Here is a 23,584-nt window from a genome sequence, read left to right as displayed (position 1 = left end):
GTGTTGAACTCTTATTTCTAAAGATATGCCATTAAGGATAATTTTCATATTTTTGTGTAAACATTGTCAACTTGAATTAGAATTATTGCAGCAACTCAGATAAATAAAGCTCTCCCAAGGGCTGCATTTTCAAAGTGTTAATAAAGCAGAATTCACTTAAATTTTCTGCTTTATTATATTTAATTTACATGTTTGAGTAACTATGGGAGATGGTGGACTTGGTGGTTAGAACATTGAACTTGGATTCAGAAAACCTGGGGTTTGGTTTTCTCTCTGCAGTTTGTATCTGAATCCTTATTCATTTGTACAGTGGATCTTGTCTGGTTGGCTGAGTTTTTTTGAGCATTAAACTAAAAGTGATCTAAGTGAATGAACCTTGCACAGAGCGGCTACCCAGCTCAGTGAAGGGTGGTTAAATGTACAAGTGCCAAACACTGCTGGAGACGTTGAGATTACGAAGACCTATTAAGTCTCAGTCTTCCATACTTCAAATAACTCGTAACCCTGGCAAATGTGGTAGAATTTTATTTAAAATGTTCTGAGTGTAGTTAGGGAACTCTGTAGGGTCAGGAAAAAACAGAGAAGGAAAGGACATTTGAGCAGTGCCCTCAAGATTGAAAAGGAGCTTACCAGGCTGTCCAAGTATAAGCAAAATGTACTTTCAGGGTGATGAAAGTACACAGAAGAAAGAAGAGCAATCAAAAATTTTTCCTTCCATTAGGTATTCTGAACACACTCAACTACAGACTCAGCAAAGAGCTGTTCAGGAAGCAATCCAGGTGAAGCTGAATGAATTTGAACAGTGGATAACACATTATCAGGCTGCTTTCAGTAATTTAGAAGCAACACAGCTGGCAAGTTTGCTTCAGGAGATAAGCACACAAATGGACCTTGGTATGGGCTGACTTATTTTAGATATACATGTGAGCATGTGGGTTTTGTTGTTGTTGTGTTCATGTGTGGAGTTCTGGTTTGTACTCCCTTTCAGTAACTGCTGATTTGAAATGGTTTCATTGTGATCAATGATCATCTTTTACCCAAAGGTCCTCCAAGCTATGTGCCAGCAACAGCCTTTCTGCAGAATGCTGGCCAGGCCCACTTGATCAGCCAGTGTGAGCAGCTGGAGGGGGAAGTCGGTACCCTCCTGCAGCAGAGGCGCTCGGTGCTGCGAGGCTGTCTGGAGCAGCTGCACCACTATGCAACCGTAGCTCTGCAGTATCCAAAGGCTATATTTCAGAAACATCGAATTGAGCAATGGAAAACCTGGATGGAAGAGCTCATCTGTAACACTACAGTAGAGCGCTGTCAGGATCTCTACAGGAAGTAAGTTTGATCACTCTCCATTTTCTTTACTTCTCATTGGGACTGGAAGCAAAGTTGTGTTCATGTTTTTAATTGCATAGTATTTTATTTTTCTGAAAGAAATGGTTGATAGATGGAATTTAAATGGAGTCACTTTTCTCTTGGTTTTAAGAGGGTTTGAGCTCATGTTTTCCTTTAAAAGACAGTGTGTTTTTCCTAATTGATTAAAATGTATCCCAATGTAAGCATGGTTGGATCAGAGTAAAGAGAGCTGAATTCAAATATTGATTCTATCGCTCACTAACAAGTTATCTTAGGAAGTTACTTTCGCTTTCAAGACCTTTTCTGTAAAATGGAAATAATGATTTCTACTCTTCAAGGTTTGAAGATCAAATGCAGTATTCCATATTGTCTTTTTTCGTATTTTGTAAGGCGTGAACTTTCTTTACAAGCACCTCTTTCTCTGTTTACAGATATGAAGTGCAGTATGCGCCTCAGCCACCCCCAACAGTGTGTCAGTTCATCACTGCCACTGAGATGACCCTGCAGCGGTATGCAACAGACATAAACAGCCGTCTTATTAGACAGGTGGAACGCTTGAAACAGGAAGCTGTCACTGTACCTGTTTGTGAAGATCAGTTGAAAGAAATTGAACGTTGTATCAAAGTTTTCCTTCACGAGAACGGAGAGGAAGGATCTTTGAGTCTAGCAAGTGTTATTATTTCTGCCCTTTGTACCCTCACAAGGTGAGTTAGCTGACCACATAGTGAGACCATTTCATTGTCTTGCGAACATTGATGCTTATGGAGAGTTCATGTGTCCTTTGTTTGATCCCAAACTTAAGATATCCTTTTTCTTTCATTAGTCTTGCTCGGTGTAAGACTGCTTTATTTCCTTTCAGATTTTGAGGTATCCCATTTATGTGTGTTTAGCTAAGTCAGTTTCACTGTACAAATATTTATCTCATTTTTTAGACGTAACCTAATGATGGAAGGTGCAGCTTCGAGTGCCGGAGAGCAGCTGGTTGATCTGACTTCTCGGGATGGAGCCTGGTTCTTGGAGGAGCTCTGCAGTATGAGTGGAAATGTCACATGCCTTGTTCAGTTACTGAAGCAGTGTCACCTAGTGCCACAAGACCTAGACATCCCTAACCCCATGGAAGCATCTGAGGCAGTTCACTTAGCTAATGGTGTATACACCTCACTTCAGGTGAGTACTTCTAAATTAGCTTAAATTTTAGAAGTTTGTTTTAGGTATTGAACGTTGTGTTTCTCATCTCTGGGTCCGAAAAGTGATTTGACTTCCTCCCTTTTTAATGCTGCTTTCTCTAAACTCAGAAAGCATTAAAATATGTTTCTCACATATTTATAGGAATTAAATTCAAATTTCCGGCAAATCATATTTCCAGAAGCACTGAGATGTTTAATGAAAGGAGAATACACATTAGAAAGTATGCTTCATGAACTGGACAGTCTTATTGAGCAGACAACTGATGGTGTTCCTCTGCAGACTCTAGTTGAATCTCTTCAAGCCTATTTAAGAAATGCAGCTATGGGACTTGAGGAAGAAACACATGCTCATTACATCGATGTCGCCAGGCAAGTGAATGCTAAGCTGTGTTCTCTTTGCTTGTGAAAGAGATGGGTAGCCAGAGTTCTTATTTTACTGTAAGCTTACTTTTAATTTTCAGAGCATATATATATATATATATATATGTATATATATATATAAGCACTTATAAGTAATGTCTTTTAAAAAAAAAACCTTTTATTTGGGGGAATTCCCTGGTGATCCAGTGGTTAGTACTCTGCATTGAGGGCACGGGTTCAATCCCTGGTTGGAAGCTAAGACCCTGTGAGCCTTGAGGCAGGGCCAAAACAAACAAACAAAAAACAAAAAACCCTTTTATTTGGAAATAATTACAGACTCATAGGAAGTTGTGTTAAAAAAAAAAAAGTGTGCAGGGAGGTCTTGTGTACCCTTCATTCCTCCTTCAGTGTAACATCATGCATACCTATGGTACAGTAGCAACACCGTGAAATTGACATCAGTACAGTCCAGAGAGCTTACTCAGATTTCTCCAGTTACACATGCACTCGTGTGTGTGTGTGTGTGTGTGTGTGTGTAGTTTTATCACATACATATATGTATTCTTTTAGGGCTGTAGTTTCACCATACATGTGCACACACACAGAGTAGAGTGTGGTACTTTTTTTTTTTTTTGAGTGTGGTACTTTTTAAGCCAGCCCTTGGAACTCCATGGAAGCATCTGAGCCAGTTTAGCTAGTGGAGTATACACCTCATTTCAGATGAACACTTTTAAGTTAGCTTAAGTTTTATAAGTTTGTTTTAGGTATTGAACATTGTATTTCTTGACTCTTAAATCTAGGGTAACAATTTGACTTTGGAACCTGTAGAGGTTGGGCAGTTTCTCCAGCCATGCACTGTACTCAAAGCTAAGACCTACCCTTTCTGCTTCCTGACTCAAGGCCTCTTTCTTTGGCATTCTGATGTCCAGTTCCCTTCAGAAGGTATAATTGAGAGAGTAGAAATGAATTGACCCACCATACTTCCTCCCATGGGAAAATTCCAAGATACAAGAAAGTAGAATAGTAATGAACCTCCATTTTACCAGCTTCAGTAATTATCTGTACCTGGTTAATCTCTCTCTCTCTCTTTCTTGCACCTGTTTAATCTTATTTAAATTGTACTGCTCCAGTTATTTTGAAGCAAATACCTTTTCATTCTTAAACTGCAGGAAGTATATATCTAAAATGTAAACTTATTTTTCTTAATTTATGGTGCCTTATTTCACCAAAAAAGGTAACAGCTCCTTAATGTTTTCTTTTGTGTTGCATTAAAATTTTTCCTATTTTCTTGTTTCTTTGTAGTTGTTTTACCATAAAATTCAAAAAGTAACTGTAATCAGTATAGCATAGACATAAATGGCAGCCAAATAGTGATTTAGATTATTTGCACAAGAGCTTTATCATAAAATTTCTAACATTATTTTAAAACTTAGATGCTAAATCTATACACTTTTCTTCCTCACAAAATTCCAGCCCTTATTTTCCCTTAATAGCTAATCTAGATTCCCTTTACTGTCAAATGGAGGAATGTTTCCTTCCATGTATGCATTGGGTTAGACTTCATGTTTGATTCTGTTACAGCCTGTGTGTATCTTGTATTAGAGAACCTTTTTGGTAATCTCAAGTAAAACTTTATACCATCATGCAGCTCTTTTTCCATTAGAAATTTCTCGGGTAGCCTAAATTTTAAATTCTCTTAATAATTCCTAATAGTTTTATAGCTATTTATGTGTGTGTGATAAAGTTGAAAATCTAGTTAACATTAGTTTTACTGATAGTAGTCATAGGTACTGGGAATTGTATTTTTGCTTTTTTATATAAAATGTTTAGAATAGTGCTTGGATACATAAACACTACGTAAGTTCTTAATTTAATGATAATGTGAAAGGCAAATTTCTGAAGACCTACCTTCAAGCTATGCATTATTTGAAACTCAGCATGCCAAAAATGATAGGTATTTCCATTTACTGTCTGTAGCTGGCTCTGCCATGTGACAGTAGTGTGAACATACTTGACAACTTTTGCTAGGTCCACCAGCTTTAGAACTGTGTGATTCTCGACATTTAAAAAAAAAATTGGCATTTTATATTATTTTACATCCTGTGTATAATAGTGAGACTGTAATACTTTATATATAGTTCTTTTTAAAATGTCATAGTTCAAATTTGCATAAAATTTACTCACATTAATGATGGCTAATAATACTCCTTCCTTCATACAGAGACTTTTCCCCTAGACTCCACACACTAGCTGTAAGACTTGTTGATCTTACATTTTCCCCCAAATTTAATACTCTTCAGCGAGGGTTTTAACTCCCCTTTCTTTTCCTCTAGAATACTTCATGCTCAATATGGTGAATTAATCCAACCAAGAAATGGTTCAGTTGATGAAACACCAAAAATGTCAGCTGGCCAGATGCTTTTGGTAGCATTTGATGGCATGTTTGCCCAAGTTGAGACTGCTTTTGGCTTATTAGTTGAAAAGGTAAATATTGACCTGGTTTTATGAATAATGCAAGTGTAGGAAAGTAGTTGTTCAGTGTGTGAAGAGTGGAGAAGTGAACTTGCTTTTCTTTCATTTACATAGCTAAATAAGATGGAAATTCCTATAGCTTGGCGAAAGATTGACATTATAAGGGAAGCCAGGAGCACCCAAGTCAATTTTTTTGATGATGATAATCACCGACAGGTGCTTGAAGAGATTTTCTTTCTAAAACGACTACAGACAATTAAGGAGTTCTTCAGGCTCTGTGGTACCTTTTCTAAAACTTTGTCAGGTAATATTTCACTCTTAAACAAGCTGGGTTTAGTTGTGTAGTACTTTGGAGGGGAACAGGATAGAGTAGGCTTAATTTAATTGTAAATTAAATTAAAATACTAAGTTCATGCAATCTTCAAGTTTTTAAATACGCAGCATTATTACCTTATTTTAGTGTTGCATGAAATACTGAAAGAAAAATTTCCTTTTTTAGGATCAAGTTCACTTGAAGATCAGAATACTGTAAATGGGCCTGTACAGATTGTCAATGTGAAAACCCTTTTTAGAAACTCTTGTTTCAGTGAAGACCAGATGGCTAAACCGATAAAAGCATTCACAGCTGACTTTGTGCGGCAGCTCCTGATTGGACTCCCGAACCAAGCCTTGGGCCTCACGCTGTGCAGCTTCATCAGTGCTCTAGGGGTAGACATTATTGCTCAAGTGGAGGCAAAGGATTTTGGTGCTGAAAGCAAAGTTTCAGTTGATGATCTGTGTAAAAAAGCAGTGGAGCACAACATCCAGATCGGGAAGTTCTCTCAGCTGGTCATGAACAGGGCGACTGTGCTGGCGAGCTCCTACGACACTGCCTGGAAGAAGCACGACTTGGTGCGCAGGCTGGAGACGAGTATCTCCTCCTGTAAGACAAGCCTACAGCGTGTTCAGTTGCATATCGCCATGTTTCAAGTTAGTATTTCTCTTTATAAAGGGGTTTTTCCTCAATGTAGGAATTTGAAAAACTGCAGGAATTAATACAGAACAGTATAAAGAGAAAATTTTAAACTTCCTGGATTGTGCCAGCCCAGAGCAAACACCGAAATGTATTAGCATTCCGGTGCTGTCTTTCCAATTATTCCTTGTTTCTCTTTTACGTAGTTGAGATCATTTTGTGTTCATGGTTTGTGTCCTTTGAATTAGTTTCCATCAGAGTTGTATGGTTAGTGTTTTCATTAAGTATTACTTGTAATTTCTAACCGTTGAATGTGTTCGTTAGGTGGATATGCCTTCTGTACTGTCTAACATACTTATTTCTAAAGTGACTTCTGTTTCCCTGATTCTCTAAGCTCTGTGCATACATTGGTCATCACTTGGGAACTGTTTTTTAGAAGCCTGTTTTTGTCCTTGTTTGTTTAGAGGCAGTATGACAGGCTTTGGGGGAGTGAGATGGATTTGGATTCAGGTATATGAACTTAAGTTTAACTTCCCTTAAGGTCTGATTTCCTTACTTGTAGAATGGGGACAGTATCTCTCTAAAATGTTGATGACTGTGCAGGTTAAAAATGATGATTTGTCTAAGACACTAAGCACAGTATAAATTATAGCTATTTTTCTTCTTTATTTCAAATATAGGCTTCAATATTGTCAGTAGCTTCAGACAAGTTGTAACTCATGGAGTAATATTGGGGGACTACATTATCCTGGGATCTGTTTTGGCACAAACACTGGTTACTTTGTGTAACCAAATTTGTTTTCTGAAATGTATATAAAGCAGTTATATTTGGCAGTGTTACAGACCAGTTAATAACTTCATTTATATTGAATCTACTTCCCAAGAGTGGAATTGGTGGGGCATGGAACCAGTGTATTTCCTTCTGTTGGCAGTTTTATCATTAGCTGTGTTCTTACCTCATAAGAAAAGTAATTTATTCAAATTCTGAAGTTGCATTTATTATATATTAACAGTCCTTCTAGCACATTGGGATTTTTTGGTATTTATTTTACTTCTAAAAAATATAATGTTGAGGGGCTTCCCTGGTGGTGCAGTAGTTAAGAATCCGCCTGCCAATGCAGGGGACACGGGTTCGAGCCCTGGTCCGGGAAGATCCGCATGCCGCGGAGCAACTAAGCCCGTGCACCACAACTACTGAGCCTGCGCTCGAGAGCCCGCGAGCCACAACTACTGAAGCCCGTGTGCCACAACTACTGAAGCCCACGTGCCTAGAGCCTGTGCTCCGCAACAAGAGAAGCCAAGACAATGAGAAGGCTGTGCCCCATGACAAAGAGTAGCCCTTGCTCACTGCAACTAGAGAAAGTCCGCGTGCAGCAGCGAAGACCCAGTGCAGCCAAAAATTAAATAAATAAATTTATTTAAAAAATACATATATATAATGTTGAAAAGTTTTATTTAATACATTTTAGAGTTTATTCCCTTAAAAAATGGACAACTATATGGAAAACATTATCAAAATCCATCCAGTTTTGTTCATCTGAACACATTTTAAGCTGTAAGCACAATGTAACTTTTAAATTTTAACCCAAATGTCCCTTGGGCCTTCTGGGGCCACCTTACAGCATACAGGATGGCTTGATCCTCTGTCAGTAGTTACCTATGCCTTCCTGTCGCTTGTAGGTTCTCTGGAGAATTCTTTCTTCTGTGACTGCTGCCATTGCTTCTTTCAGTTACTTGTTAATTCCGTGCTGGGGAACTCTTCCCCTACCTTGCCTGTTCCAACTTCTTAACTGGAAATTATATTTTAGGGGGATTGTGCAGCAGATTTTTACTTAGTCTAGGAAACATCTTCAGAATTACTATTTAAATGTTGCATATCAGTGATCCCAGAAATTTATCAGCCATTTTCTACCTTAGGAAATTTTCCACCTGGTTGATTCTTTTATTGTGTTTCTGTTATTCTTCCCTGCTCACCCCACCTTGTTGCAGCTGGGTTTTTTCCCTCTTCCCCCAGTCCTAAATCACACCTCCCCTCCCTTGTTTATCTAAAGGCCTTTTTCCTGCTTATTTTATTACATTTCTTTTTCTTTGAACAGTGGCAGCATGAAGATCTACTTATCAACAGACCACAAGCCATGTCGGTCACTCCTCCCCCTCGTTCTGCCATCTTAACCAGCATGAAAAAGAAACTCCATACTCTGAGCCAGATTGAAACTTCAATTGCAACAGTTCAGGTGTGTTTTGCCAGATCCTCCTTCTGGTACCTCTTACTTTTAGAAATGACCTCCACTGTGGTGAAGTGTTAGTGCTCTGTTGTTCAGTCTGTCCTTGGCTTCTAAGCCACAGGAACATAATACCTTTTCACTTTTATTTGTAATTTATATCTTTTTTTCTTACCCTCCGAAGTAACTGAATCTTAGCAGTATATTTTGAACCAAGAATAGAGATATACTAAATATTTCAAGTTTTTAATGAATTTGATATTACCGTGCTTTTATACATTAAGGGGACCTTGGTAATGGGAAAAACTCGAATACCAAATTTATTTTCTGAAATGTATACAAAGCAGTTATATTTGGCTTATTATTAATATCCAAGAAGCTTAGGCATTTCTCTACTTCTATTGTGCAGTTACTTAATGGAATTTTGTGATGTCAAAGGCAGCAGAATATTTTTCCAAGCCATTTTTATTGACTATTTTTTGGTCATTTCAGCAAAATATTTAATCTTGCTTTCCTTTTTTAAATAAGAAAAACTGGTTTGATGATGGCTTTATATATCTCTCTATAGTGAATATTCCTATATCTCGTACACTCAGTAGTAACTGACATGTTTCTGTTCTTTTTATAGATTAATACTAGTATAAAATCAAGTATAATGACTTTTATAATATTTTAAATTTTTTAAATAAAATTTTTCTGGAGCTCACTTCTTTGAAGATTGAAATACCTTTTCTCTACAGCATGTTAGTCCTAGTTTTCAATTTAGGAGAATGAACTCATGCCCTTTCTGATTTTAGAGGTGTATATGTGTGAGAGAAAGAAATAGGGGAGGGAGGGGAGAGGGAGAGCGAGAGCGAGAGCAAGGGAGAGACTATGAATGTGAATTCCTCCGCTCAAAACGTTGAATAAATAATGAAGCAACTTTGTTATATAAAATCTTCCTCGTCATGATAACCTGGCTGTATTTTTACCATTATTCGTAAATTTTTGCATTTGTGGGAATCTGATTTTCATCTTTCACAATCAAAAGTATAAATGGATTTTCTTGTAGATAGCACGTATAGTGCAGTGGGAATTTGGTGAGCAGGTGTTTTGTTTTAAGGACTATTTTATTTAAAAATGAAACTTCTTTCTGCAAATTTTAAGACAATAAACTGAAAGCCAATCCTTACCTCTCCAAAACGTGTTTAGCCTTAAATATTCAACGTGAAATCAAGATTAATTCCAAAAGGTGACAGTTTGTTAAAGATGTTTTCTAATTTACTTATGCCCCATCCTATTTCTTTTGAATCTCTTGTATTTATATAAAATGTTCAACAGACAGGAAGTGAAGAGTGTCGTTTTCACTGAGATTCTGCTGGCTTTTATAGGAGAAACTGGCAGCACTTGAAGCAAGTATTGAACAACGACTCAAGTGGGCAGGAGGTGCCAACCCTGCACTGACACCTGTACTACAAGATTTTGAAGCAACAATAGCTGAAAGAAGAAATCTTGTCCTTAAAGAGAGCCAAAGAGCAAGTCAGGTATAGGCACTCATGTGCGCCATTTTGTTTTCTGTTACAGGATTATATAATTGATTGGAAGTTACATGTGGGATAATTAGGAGTAGTTTGAGAGCCACTCTCTAGTTTACAGCACTGGGAAGAAGGACTGATAGGCCTTGGGGGAGAAAGAGCGGGCATCCTTAGGCTGAGCTCACAGCCAGTTATTTCCCTAGACCCTTATTACCTTGCAGTTAAATATAAGGTGGATCCAGCCTCTTGGAAAATAAAGAGTTTAATTCCATATTTATCTAAGAATTTCCTTATATGTAACTATAAAGATTTGAATGTTATTTTTTCCACATGGCAGTAAAATGTCTTAGGACCTTGTGTACTGCCAGAGGTTGTGGATTAACTTTGTTGTGACTGGGAACAAAAAACAAACAAACAAAAACTACTATGTACTTTTTAATCAGGTGCAAAATTGGACTAATATGATTCCCATATCCCGTATACCCATTACCAAAATTTAATAATTATCAACTTAAGCCCTACTTTATTTCCTCTATACTTCCTACTCCTCCTTCACATCCCATATTTAAGGAAATCCCAAATATTATATCATTTTATCTGTAAGTATTTCAATAAGTATAAAAATGAGAACTATTGGGACTTCCCTGGTGGTGCAGTGGTTAAGAATCTGCCTGCCAGTGCGGGGGACACGGGTTTGTGCCCTGGTCCGGGAAGATCCCACATGCTGCGGAGCAACTAAGTCCATGTGCCACAACTGCTGAGCCTGTGCTCTAGAGCCCGCGAGCCACAACTACTGAGCCTGCACGCCTAGAACCAGCCCATGCTCCACAACAAGAGAAGCCACTGCAATGAGAAGCCTACACACCGCAACGAAGAGTAGCCCCCGCTCACCGCAGCTAGAGAAAGGCCATACTCAGCCACCAAGACCCAACGCAGCCAAAAATAAATAAATTTATTTTTTTTTTAAAAAGAGAGAACTATTTAGGAACACAGTCACAATACTATTGTTGTACTGTAAAAGATGTGCTTAATATTGTCAAATATCCAGTTAGTGTTTTCTGATCTTCATGGTAAAGTTAGGCAGGAGTAGAAGCAGAGGGGGAACATTTCAGGTTGGAATTCAGACACAGCACGAACAAATTGCAGCTGAATATGATAACAGTTTTAGTATGGAGTAAAATTTCAGTTAAAAAACAATCGTGCAGAAGATAATATTTACCTGATTCTTCTTAGGTGCTTTTGGCCATCTCAGTCTTAACAGCATCAACCAAAAAATGTTCATTTATTTAGCTTTTATAAGGAGTAGGTCTGTTTCCCACAAGTCCTACATTCATACATTTTCAGGACCTGGTCCTGAATTCTGGAAATCAATAGGTAGTACTTTTTTGTTTTCATTAATTGCAAATTTTTTCCTCATTGTGGTGGTTCCACTCTTCTTTTTCGTCTTCACAGGTCACTTTCCTCTGCAGCAATATCATTCATTTTGAAAGTTTACGTACTAGAACTGCAGAAGCCTTAAACCTGGATGCCTCATTATTTGAACTAATCAAACGGTGTCAGCAAATGTGTTCATTTGCATCACAGTTTAACAGTTCGGTCTCTGAGTTAGAGCTTCGTTTGTTACAGAGAGTGGTAAGTCTTGAATCTTGGTGGGAGTGAAGAGATTGGGTGATTAAAATAAGACCAACTATATGCCCTCAAAATCAATTTAATACATTCACTCACTAGTTTACATTTATTGAGCATGTACTGTATATGAGATGTTATGAGGGGTACCGTGATGATTAAATCTTGCTTTTAGCCCCCAAGGAACTTATTTACACAAATAATACAGTGAATGAAAAAGTGAAAAGAACTCTCAGAGTTACAACCGGAAGTACTGTGGAGGTTCGGAGGGGAGGAGCAAGACGGTGTGTAGCAAATGACTCAGATGCACTGGAAGTAGGGTAGCAGACAGAGGGCTAGTGGAAGATGAATGCTGGATTATCAGGTTGATAAATTCGGCATTTCTACTTTGTGGGAAGGCTTTAGACTATGTATTACGAGACTCTGGTTTCATTTTAAAGAGTGATTTAGGGCTTCCCTGGTGGCGCAGTGGTTGAGAGTCAGCCTGCCGATGCAGGGGACACGGGTTCTTGCCCTGGTCCGGAAAGATCCCACATGCCGCGGAGCGGCTAGGCCCGTGAGCCATGGCCACTGAGCCTGCGCGTCCGGAGCCTGTGCTCCGCGACGGGAGAGGCCACAACAGTGAGAAAGAGTGATTTACAGTGGGTTTAGTTTCCCGGATATGGATCATCTTTGTTATTCCAGATATATTTTCTTAGGTTTTAAACTTTAAACATTTATGCCCTGTATGATTGTGCAGAAAAGGTAAAAATCTTAGTCTGTATTTTATAGATTGTTTATTATTGTCAAGTAGTGTTTTGTAGGTAATTAATTCATGACTCAGCAACTGAGGTTCTTTGTGTTGCGGCTTGAGTTACGAATGTCTTTTGAGATGATGATGAAGAAAAGAACCTTATATTATTCTGGCTGATACTTAAAATCAAACAAATGCTTATTCTATTTAGGACACGAGTCTTGAACATCCTATTGGCAGCTCTGAATGGCTTTTGTCAGCACACAAACAACTGACCCAGGATATGTCTACTCAGAGAGCAATTCAGACAGAGAAAGAGCAACAGATAGAAACGGTCTGTGAAACAATTCAGAATTTGGTTGATAATATAAAGACTGTGCTCACTGGTCATAACCGGCAGCTTGGAGATGTCAAACATCTCCTGAAAGCAATGGCCAAGGTAAGACTAACACCATTGACACATAATTACTCCCCCCTTTTATAAAATTACAAACAGTTTTATTTATGAGAAAAAACCCTAATTTCTCTCAGGTCATATTTCCAGTTTGTCACTGAGTTAATTTGTGTTTTCATCAACTATTTTTTTTTAAGCAGGTAGTAAGTATAAGTAGTATTCTGATTTTATTCACAGAGAAACCGGGGCTTAGAGAAATTGATTTATCCAAAGTCATATAATTTATAGTAGAGCTGAAACTTGAACCTAGTCTCACAGAGTATTTAGATCTCTAACCTCTCTTCCGCCTCCCTACTCAAACTTGTATAGCTTGCTTCCAAAATAAATGAAATATCTTCCCTCTAGTATCGTACAGAATCTAGATAGTAAGGAAACTGAATCCCCAGAAAAGGCTGCGTTACTTCATCATCACAAAACAGTAAATCATTTCCTTTTTGGATTTTTTTTTCCCCCCCCACATCACGTGGCTTGCGGGATCTCCACTAGGGATCGAACCCGTGCCCCCTGCAGTGGAAGTGTGTAGTCCTAACCACTGGACCGCCAAGGCATTCCCTGGATTTGTTTTTTGTTTGTTTGTTTTTTAACATCTTTATTGGGGTATAATTGCTTTACAATGGTGTGTTAGTTTCTGCTTTATAACAAAGTGAATCAGTTATACATATACATATGTTCCCATATCTCTTCCCTCTTGCGTCTCCCTCCCTCCCACCCCTGGATTTGTTTTTAATTGGAGTTTTTATTTGTGCTGGAAACAAGATTCCGGTAGAGAAGGAGTTAAATTGTAATAAGCATATTATAAACACATTGGTATTTGAAAAACACTTATTACCTGTTATCCAAAAGGTGATGGTTTTAAGAGTAATTACTGAAGCAAATACCATTTTTCTTGATCATTAACATACTGATTCTAGGATGAAGAAGCTGCTCTGGCAGATGGTGAAGATGTTCCCTATGAGAACAGTGTTAGGCAGTTCTTGGGTGAATATAAATCATGGCAAGACAACATTCAGACAGTGCTGTTTACATTAGTCCAAGCTATGGGTCAGGTTCGAAGTCAAGAACATGTTGAAATGCTCCAGGAAATAACTCCCACCTTGAAAGAACTGAAAACACAAAGTCAGAGGTAAGAATGCCTTCTGGCCTGAATTTAAAATATAAGTAAAACATCTGGTAGAGTAAGTTTTATTTAATTCATTTAATTTTTTTTCAGTTTTGTTCATATTTATAAGTAGCTATTTGCTAAAGCATATCATAAATGAGCCATTTTATTTTATATTTCAGTGTCTATAATAATTTAGTGAGTTTTGCATCACCCTTAGTCACCGATGCAACAAATGAATGTTCGAGTCCAACGTCATCTGCTACTTACCAGCCATCCTTTGCTGCAGGTAAGACTCCCCTACTTCAGAAGAACCTGAATCTTTTTTATGCGGGCCTCTCACTGTTGTGGCCTCTCGCGTTGCGGAGCACAGGCTCCGGACGCGCAGGCTCAGCGGCCATGGCTCACGGGCCCAGCCGCTCCGCGGCATGTGGGATCTTCCCGGACCGGGGCACGAACCCGTGTCCCCTGCATCGGCAGGTGGACTCTCAACCACTGTGCCACCAGGGAAGCCCAGAACCTGAATCTTGACCTGTTAATAATCTACACTTAGATGCTAAGATGTTTAATGAGTGTCTAATATGTTTCTAGTCATCACCTTTTTAAAGGGTTTCCCTAATGAACCTATTTACAAAGCAAATTGAGTCACAAATGTAGAAAGGGGGAGAGCGGGAGGAAGGATAAATTGGGAGATTGGGATTGACATATACATAATGCTATATACAAAATAGATAACTAATGGGGACCTACTGTATAGCACAGGGAACTCTACTCAGTACTCCGTAATGACCTACATGGGAATAGAATCTAAAAAAGAGTGGATATATGTATATGTGTAACTGATTCACTTTGCTGTACAACAGAAACTAACACAACATTATAAATAACTATACTACAATTTTAAAAAATTAATTATTTAAAATAAATAAATAAAGATTTTCCATAAACTCTTGTCATATCTCAAACTGAACAAATTCTGGCTTAATTTTAAAAGTACTTATCGTTAGAGAGTAAAAATACCATGTGTTCAGATACTCTCTAAATAATTTATTTTATGATTATAAAATATATTCTGTTAGGAAAATACAGAAAAATAGTTATAGGAAAATCTATAGTTCCATTCCAATTAGAGGTAAAACCACTATGTATTTGTTGAATTCCCTATATGCATGCACACACATATACAAGTTGGATCATTCTGTGAATGCAACTTTTGTTGTCTTTTCCCACTTACAATTAAATAGATAATTTCCCTATCCTTAAGTAATCTTTTAAAAAATGACTTAATGGCAAGATTTAATGTGCCATTCTATGACTTTACCGTATTAACTGTTGGACAGTTAAGATATTTGTAGTTTTTTAATGCCACAACAAACTCGTGAACAGCATTGTACAAATTTATATCTGAATATCTAGCTGTTTAGGCTGTATTTTTAGGAGGAGAGTTTTTATTTTAAGGGATAAGGACTTTAAGGTTGTAAAATCATATCTAGTATCAGGGCTGTCCATTTGTAGTTGATGATTGAGAGAGCACTGCCCTGCTCCTTCATTTTCTGTGTACATGTAAATTGAGCTACCAACTCTCTCTCTATAGCAGTCCGGAGCAACACTGGCCAGAAGACTCAGCCTGATGTCATGTCACAGAATGCTAGAAAGCTGGTTCAGAAAAATCTAGCTACATCAGCAGATACTCCACCAAGCACTGTTCCAGGAACTGGCAAGAGTGTTGCTTGTAGTCCTAAAAAGGCTGTCAGAGACCCTAAAACTGGAAAAGGTAATTAGTCAGAATAAGGATACCTTAAATATTAATACTAAGTCGTGGTTTGACTTACACGTTTCCATTGCTTCACAGCTGTGCAGGAGAGAAACTCATATGCAGTGAGCGTGTGGAAGAGAGTGAAAGCCAAGTTAGAGGGCCGAGATGTTGATCCGAATAGGAGGATGTCAGTTGCTGAACAGGTGACCATTTTTTAAACTTGAGCTACACATTTTAATGCTGCTGAAACAGTATAGGTTTAAAGATCCCCTCACCCCTATCCTTTGGTGATATATCAAGAAATAAGGAACTTAAATTGATTTTATTGGCTTCAGAAGATTTTGAGTGACACAGTTCTAGGATTATCAAATATTCAGCATTTGACTCTGACTCTACCCTATTAGCACTTTCCTTTCTTCCCAGTTCTCTTTTAACAAAAATTTGGGGTGTGGCTTGACTCCCTCTCCTCCAACAGAAGACCGTTAATTTGCATTTTAGAGAGGGCTGTGTGAAGGTTTTAAATGAAATGAGGATGACATTTTGGGTGTCATAGTATGTATAAATAAGTAGTATCTATAAAGTGTTCTTGGGTGTCAGTTTGTCTGAAGTTATTACTCTGAAATTTTATCATTAATGTTTCTAAAATTGTATATATAAATTCAAGAATGAATTCTTTTCCCCATAACTGTTTATTTTGAAAAGTTTCAAACCTATAGAAATATAGGAATGCTCATATACTCTTTACCTAGAATTGGTAGACCAATTGTTGATGCTTTCTTAACGTTCGCTTTACCTTTCTGTGTATGTGTGTTCATACACACAGTTTTTCAGAACCACATTTGAGAGTTAGTTGCAGACATTCTAACACTTCATGCCTAAATACTTTGTCTCCTAACCAAAACATTTTAATAATATATAGCTATGATATAATTATGTAATTATCAACTCAGGAAACTTAACATTGATGTTAACCATTGACTTCTATACAACATTGAGTCCATATTCAGATTTCTCCAGTTATCTTCAAATGTCCTTTATTACTTAGCCTGCCTCTCCTTAACCACCAACCCAACCCCACCCCAACCCATACAAGATTTAGTCAAGGCTTATCTTGAATTTCATATACTTGTTCTACTTTTAATCTCCTTTAATGTCTAGAACAGTTCCTGAGCCTTTTCTTTCTTTTCTTTTATGACACTTAATATTTTTGATGTGTCCAGACTACTTGGTTTGCAGAATGTGTCTGAGTTTGTATTTGTCTGACATTTTCTTCATAATTAGATTCAGAATCAACATTTTTCGCAAGAATACTTCACCAATGATGTGTTCTTAGAATCTTACATCAGGGGGCATGTGTGTGTTTGTGCTATCTTTGTTGTTAAGTTAGATCACTTGGTCAAGGGTAGTGTTCTCCTGAATTCTCCATTACACATATGCCTTTTCTTCGGTGGGGTAAAAATTTGAGACTTGTGAATGTCCTATTTTTTTAATGGTTTGGCATCCACAATTCAAATTTAACATCAGCAAGGAAAGTTTTGTTTTTTTTTTTAAACACTGTTACATCTCTGTATAGGATCTAAGCTTAAGCTCTTCTTGGTTAAGACTCATTCTTTAGAGAGAGTTCGTCAAGTTTGTCAAAAACCATGGACGGTGTTCTGGGTCCAGGGGTATCCTTACTTCAGAAACTTTTTGGTAGGTTAATGGGCTGTGTGCTTTCATGACTGTGCATCTTAGGTCTCTGTCCATCTTTTTAAAGGATGCTTGGCTATTGTGCTTTTTATTCTGATAGTTATTAAATTTTATATGAAAAAGTTAAGGGGCTCACAGGAGTGGGGTAAGTATAGAGTTCTTTGCATACAACTTTTGGTGTAGGTTACAATTGAGCAGCCTTATATTGAGCATTTACGATATAATTGGACCCTGATGGGTGCTCTGGATAGAGATAACGATTATATCTCTTACTATAAAATTTAGCTGAGTCAGAATCAACAGATATGGGGACTTCCCTGGCAGTCCAGTGGTTAAGGCTCTGTGCTTCCACTGCAGGGGGCATGGGTTGGATCCCTGGTTGGGGAACTAAGATCCCACATGCCGCACAGTGTGCCCCCCCCCCACACACACACAAAAAAAGAAGAATCAATAGATATTTGCTGAGTACCAATCTGTTTCAGAATCTATCTGCTGGGCACTTTTTAATGCACCTAAGCATTTGCCCAGTGAATTCACATGTTTAATCCCAAGGGCACCTGTGGGGTCAGTGGTGCTCTCTCTTCATCAAAGGATTCATAAGGCTCAAAGGGGATTGTGACTTTCCCAAGACACACATTTGTAAGTTACGGAATTATGAAGGAAGCTCAGATTACTTAACTTCTCTTCCCACCATGACAACTACACATCTTTGGGTAATTAATTTGGGAACTTACTCCTAAACAGTTCATATAACTCATATATGAGCCATGTTCTTTCAAGTTTTAAATGGCTTTAATTCTATCCTGCCTATTTTTACAGGTTGACTATGTCATTAAGGAAGCAACTAATCTAGATAACTTGGCACAGCTGTATGAAGGTTGGACAGCCTGGGTATGAATGGCAAGACAGTAGATGAGTCTGGTTAAGCGAGGTCAGACATCCACCAGAATCAACTCAGCCTCAGGCATCCAAAGCCACACCACAGTCGGTGGTGATGCAACTGGGGGCTTATTCTGAGGAAACCTAGGAAATCTCGGTGCGCTAGGAAGTGAATCCTGCAGGACAGCTGCACTCAGGGATACGCCCAACACCATGGCCTGCAACCCCAGGGTCAAGGGTGAAAGAAAGAAAGCTCACCGCCTGAACACGGAGATTGTCTTTCTGCCACAGAACAGCTGCAAACGTGTCAGGAGGTTAGCTGCAGAAAGAAATCGGGATGCCGCGGAGCACAGAGTGATTTGGAACTCCATTCCACCTGACCCTGTGTGTACAATCCAGGAAAAATCAAACCCCGCTCAGAAACAGAGAAAACTGGGGCCGCGACACAGCCAAGGAAGATTTGATGCATTCAGATTCTTGCATAACACTTGTTGCTTGGCAACAGTACTGGTTGGGTTGACCAGTAAGTACAAAAAGGCTATGCGATATGAATTTCAGAAATGGACTGAAGAAGGAGAGCTATGTAACAGATAACACTACGTTGGAAGAACTTCTGAAATGAAGGGAAAAACCCACCCCATCCTCCTCCTCCCCAGCCCCCACCATCTGCCCATCCCCCTTTACTTGATCTAGTAGATTAGCCATCTTTCACATTCACTTTTATTTCAGTCCTTATACTTCATATTCTTCCATCTCAATGCTGTTAACAACTTATATTTGGAGTGATAAACAGAAATTTTTCCAAAACCACCAGTAACGTGGAAAATGCAAGGATTGTTTAAAGGTCTGGTGATCACATACAAAATGTAATTCTGATTATTTAAGTCATTTCTGTGATTCTATCATGTACAGTTTCCAGAATTGTCACTGTGCATTCACAAGTAATGAATCTAACAGACATTTGACTTAATGTACACTCCCCTTCGCTTACAGTGTACATTTTTGGGAGGTCTTTCAAATTTTCCCTCTTCTGTGATTGCTGTAGTTTCTTTCATAGAAAGTAGCTAATCCAATGTAATCTTTTACCTTTTTAAAAACCAGGATCGAGTACCTATTAGAGTTTTACATTGTTGATGACAGATTAACAATAAAGTGATGTTCTGGTGGAGGTAGAGTGAAATGTTTTTTTAATTCAGTTTTCTCATTTGGTACTTTTAATTTACAATTTACAAGGTGTAAATTAAAAGTGCTTTAGTTTACCTGGCATTTTAGGACATATACATGAAACATCAGCAAAAGTGCGAACCACCAACATCTTTTATTAAGTTCAGTTATTAGTGTGTGAAGTACTTTACTTTTTTCACAATTTTAAGTTTCCTGTTCAGTAGTGAATTCATGATCAAGGTTTCCTTAAATTTAGCATTGCATTTCAGTACTGACTGTGTAAGCTCAATTGTTGATCCAAAATAAAAATCCAGACTAGAATAGGATTCCTGAAGTCACGTATCAACACAAAGTAGAACATGATTAAAATCTGGATTGAGTACATTTTTCCTACATTTTAGAGATTAGCACTGTGATCACTTTCTAGTTGCCAGTCTTCACAAACTTGAAAGGTATTAAGGAAAAATTCCACATAGCTCTGGCCTTTCCTGTATCCTCATTGCCACGTTAATATATAATCTTTAAATATCATGGGAGAATGCATTTCAGTATCAGTGCTCCTCTAATACTTTGACAGGTATTACAAGAAAGGTGGTATCTTTGAATACCCCCATGTGTCTAATAGCAAGTTAAGGAACCTAGTGCATCAAATTTTATTTTCTTCATTCATCTTGAACCTTATTTTCACAATCAAAACAACCTATCTGGAATAATAATGCCATATTGTGTTTTGCACACTGCTTTATTTCCTAGAGGCTATTGCACTCATCACTTGATTACCTCTACTCTCTCTCAAGATTAAACAGTTTTTCAACAACATTCTTTGTCACAGGAAAAACTTTTATCACAGTGATAAAACAAGTTCACACTAGTTTGTCCCTATAGGTAGTATTCAGAAATTGCTTCTTCTTTGGTAAAGAAGATAAATGAAATAGGTTAATTTTATTGCCTGTGAATTTCAGGCTTCAGAGGTACCTGGCACCTTATCCTAGCGAAAACAAAACAGCTTTACATAAAAAACATGTGTCTCTGCTAAATTGTCCATCACTTTTACTTTAAAATGGTCCCTCAGAGAATAGTGTGCCATATACATGTTTGGTTGTAGGGCAGATAGGAATAACTGGGGACTTCAAAGCTTGCTCTTCACTGCACTCTGGACAACAAGACTCCCAGTCTGTACAGTTTGGCTTCTTCTGGGAAGTCATTTGGCAAGTAGCTTTATCATTTTGACCTGTTGTAAGAGAACTCAACAGTCAGATTTTATCAGAGGTACAAAGGCCTTGGTGATACAGCAGTTTGAGAAGACAGGGATATATTTTGGTGATTATCTTGTAAAATAATGTAAAGTTCAGAGTGCTGTGGTTATGAAGTCATGCATTTTTGATGATACAGAAATACCTGTGGAAAACCAGGGGTCTGCTTCTCTCTTTCTCTCCCTCCTTCTCTCTCACCCTCTCCCTCCCCTTCCCCTTCCTCTTGCTCTCTCTCCCTCCCGCCCCACCCCCTTCCCCTGTCTCTGTTGTGCTCTCTCTCTTTTTCCCTCTCTAAGATTCAGAGGGTACAGAATAACTTATGACCCTTGGAAATTGAAGTTTATCTTAAGTGTTTTGCTGTCTTTAATTTTCTAGAATTGCCTGAGTTTTAGTTGATTTATCTGTAAAGCTGTGGAGGCTTAGTAGTTTATGGTACTGTCTGTATTTCTCATTTACTCTGTTTCTTTGGTGTGTCTTGCAGTATTTCATTATTTCTGGTCATAAATTCTTCATGTAGTTTACTAGATGGTTATTAAGATTCTTTTGTGTCTGACACTTGTGAGTTTTTTGAGATATGTGAGGTTTCTGTGTGAGAACTGAGAATCAAGCTCTTGATCTGCTTCCCTAGATTGCTTTCTTAGAGCCCAAACCCCAGGTTCAGGGTGAGGGTTTATAATACAAAGAAGAACTTCCATCACTTCTGCCCTTAACACTTGCCTCTATTACCTGAACTTAGTATGTAGTGTTCTTTATATTGTCCAGTGTTTGATGTTATCTGCATTGTTTTTGTTTTTAACTGTGGTTGTTCTGATGTGTGAAATTTAAGGAAAGAGCCATTAAAAAATTCCAAGCAGGGCAATGCAAGTGCAGCCAAATATTAGAGTTGATGTGCAATCTTAGGTCCTTTTAAATTTGGGGTGATATAGGCAGTACTTTGAATTGAAAAGTTTTCCTGGCCTATTTTCCTCCACATATTTGTGATTACTCTGGGGGCTTACTTGTCTTGGCAGTACTAAAATCAAAGAAGCTGGTTCTTCTTTTCTCCCAATTCTTTTCATATGAAAGAAAGCATCTACAATTAGCCTTGTTAGCTTCTGTTCGTATACATCAAAAATCAGTGAACGCTTTTCTGTTAGCACATTTAAGTACCTTTGTTTTACATAAAACCAGATAAATATGAAAACCAATGACCTTCCATTCTGTATCTTGAGATTGTAAAATGCCAGTAATTTAGAGCTAGGACTTTCCCCCTCCCCTTAAATCTAGGAGGTAGACTATGTTAATGGTAAGGGTCACTTAAAGAAGTGACAGATTTTTTCATTATTTGGGTTGTATTAGAAATACTCCTTCTATGGGGAAGAACTAGCATTATAAATTTTCCAAACACTGGGGAAGGAAATTCACTGTATTAGGAACCCGGAAGGGTTTATTGCACTTTTCCTGGTTTTTTTTATGCCTGGGTAAGAGTATCACCATCTCTTATTTACAAAAGGGCAAATGGACTCCAATTGAGAGAAGCTTTATAGGTTCAAGAGTTAGTTGTACAACATAAACCATTCAGTCTCTTGCTTTCCACGGGAATTTGGGCTTACTAGGGAAGCTGTTGTGCTAATGCAAAAGTGTCATACAATTAGCTCGGCTTTTGAAGATGATAAACTTAAGGAATTGAACGTTGTTCTGAAATGCAGACTTGCAGAATGTTTTTATGTCTTTCGAAGCAGCTTTTTTTTTGTTGTTTTTTTTGACCCAAGTTTCGGCTCCTGTTTGAAGTTCCTGTGTCAGTTATTTTTTGGTTTAAATTTTCCTTATATTTCCACCTGTGATGTCAATGGCAACATCACACTTCACTTGTTAATTTACTTTAACCTTATTATGTAGAGCAAATTGAGTTGAACTGAATCTTCCTTGTTCTAGTAACATTGTATAAATAGAGTGGATTCTCTGTACAAAAGGTTGTAATGCCTCCTGATGGTTATAATTTTGTGATTGTATTTAAGGTTAAAAGTTGAATAAATCACACCAGCTTCCTGAAAGTGTTCATAATGCAACTTTTGGAAAACAAAAATACATGGCCTACTTTGTGCATATTTGCATTAACGTGGCAAAGATTGTATGAAATACCTGTTTTTCAAAAAATAAAGTGTTAAAAGATGTAGGATTTAAGTTCTGAATTTGTTGAAGTAGTTTCCAGAAAACTTAATTTTGGAATATGGGGAGCTTTTTTTTTTAAAGCTAATTATTAATACCTATAAAAGTTTAAAAACTTGATTCTAAAAAACGTATTTTACACTCAGTGTTCTAATAGTATTTTTGAATAGCAGTAGAAATTTTACTTCAATGGGAAAGTTCTTAGTATTAAGGCACAATTTATTAAGCTTAATTTTGTATTTCTTTAAAAACTCCTGTAGAATATTATTGACATGTATATTCCCTGGTGTATGAAAGCTCTGAAGGAAAACAATGTCCAGCTTGTTTTAATATCTGGAAATCAGATTGCATTTGTTGCTGCTAGATTATGTTAGGATTTAGGTTAACTGTTTAGCCACCTGATATATTTCAAAAGTTCACATCTTGCCTTTGTAATACCAAAAAAAAAAAAAGCAAGCTCCAAAGGAAGCTACACTAAGCGTGGGTGTTTTTGTTTTTTTTTAAATAGGGCAATTGGAAGCTTAGTTAAGGAACTTATAGAAGTGATCCTAGGCTGTTAAATTGCAAATCATTCTGGGCAAATGTTCCTTGAGTAACAAATACTCTATGGAGAACCCATGCTATTTGAAAGCCATTTCTTCAGTTTTTTTTCACCTATCTCAATTTCACAAGCTGGTGTTGAAAAGTCTTTCTTCTGAAGTTGTACATAGGGAACTTGGGTGAAAACCAGGC

The 23,584-nt window shown here is 37.7% G+C and overlaps 1 protein-coding gene across 5 annotated transcripts in view; it reads left to right on the top strand.

Annotated features, from left to right (window-relative positions):
- SMG1 (SMG1 nonsense mediated mRNA decay associated PI3K related kinase) overlaps nucleotides 1-22,862 on the top strand; it is a 98,127-nt gene extending 75,265 nt beyond the window's left edge. For all 5 annotated transcript variants that reach the window (XM_032604113.1, XM_032604115.1, XM_032604112.1 and 2 more), the window contains 17 exons: nucleotides 722-894; nucleotides 1,044-1,323; nucleotides 1,776-2,048; nucleotides 2,277-2,511; nucleotides 2,674-2,900; nucleotides 5,225-5,375; nucleotides 5,478-5,667; nucleotides 5,863-6,332; nucleotides 8,412-8,549; nucleotides 9,908-10,060; nucleotides 11,504-11,683; nucleotides 12,622-12,849; nucleotides 13,776-13,987; nucleotides 14,146-14,252; nucleotides 15,558-15,737; nucleotides 15,816-15,922; nucleotides 18,228-22,862. In XM_032604113.1, the coding sequence (XP_032460004.1) occupies nucleotides 722-894; nucleotides 1,044-1,323; nucleotides 1,776-2,048; nucleotides 2,277-2,511; nucleotides 2,674-2,900; nucleotides 5,225-5,375; nucleotides 5,478-5,667; nucleotides 5,863-6,332; nucleotides 8,412-8,549; nucleotides 9,908-10,060; nucleotides 11,504-11,683; nucleotides 12,622-12,849; nucleotides 13,776-13,987; nucleotides 14,146-14,252; nucleotides 15,558-15,737; nucleotides 15,816-15,922; nucleotides 18,228-18,305 (3,382 nt within the window). In that variant the 3' untranslated portion in view covers nucleotides 18,306-22,862. The remainder of the gene's footprint in view (nucleotides 1-721; nucleotides 895-1,043; nucleotides 1,324-1,775; nucleotides 2,049-2,276; nucleotides 2,512-2,673; nucleotides 2,901-5,224; nucleotides 5,376-5,477; nucleotides 5,668-5,862; nucleotides 6,333-8,411; nucleotides 8,550-9,907; nucleotides 10,061-11,503; nucleotides 11,684-12,621; nucleotides 12,850-13,775; nucleotides 13,988-14,145; nucleotides 14,253-15,557; nucleotides 15,738-15,815; nucleotides 15,923-18,227) is intronic.
- Nucleotides 22,863-23,584: the final 722 nt, after the last annotated feature.

This window comes from Phocoena sinus, chromosome 15 (assembly GCF_008692025.1).
Source record: "Phocoena sinus isolate mPhoSin1 chromosome 15, mPhoSin1.pri, whole genome shotgun sequence".
Lineage (NCBI taxonomy): Eukaryota > Metazoa > Chordata > Mammalia > Artiodactyla > Phocoenidae > Phocoena > Phocoena sinus.
This window is presented reverse-complemented; position numbering and strand designations above follow the sequence as displayed.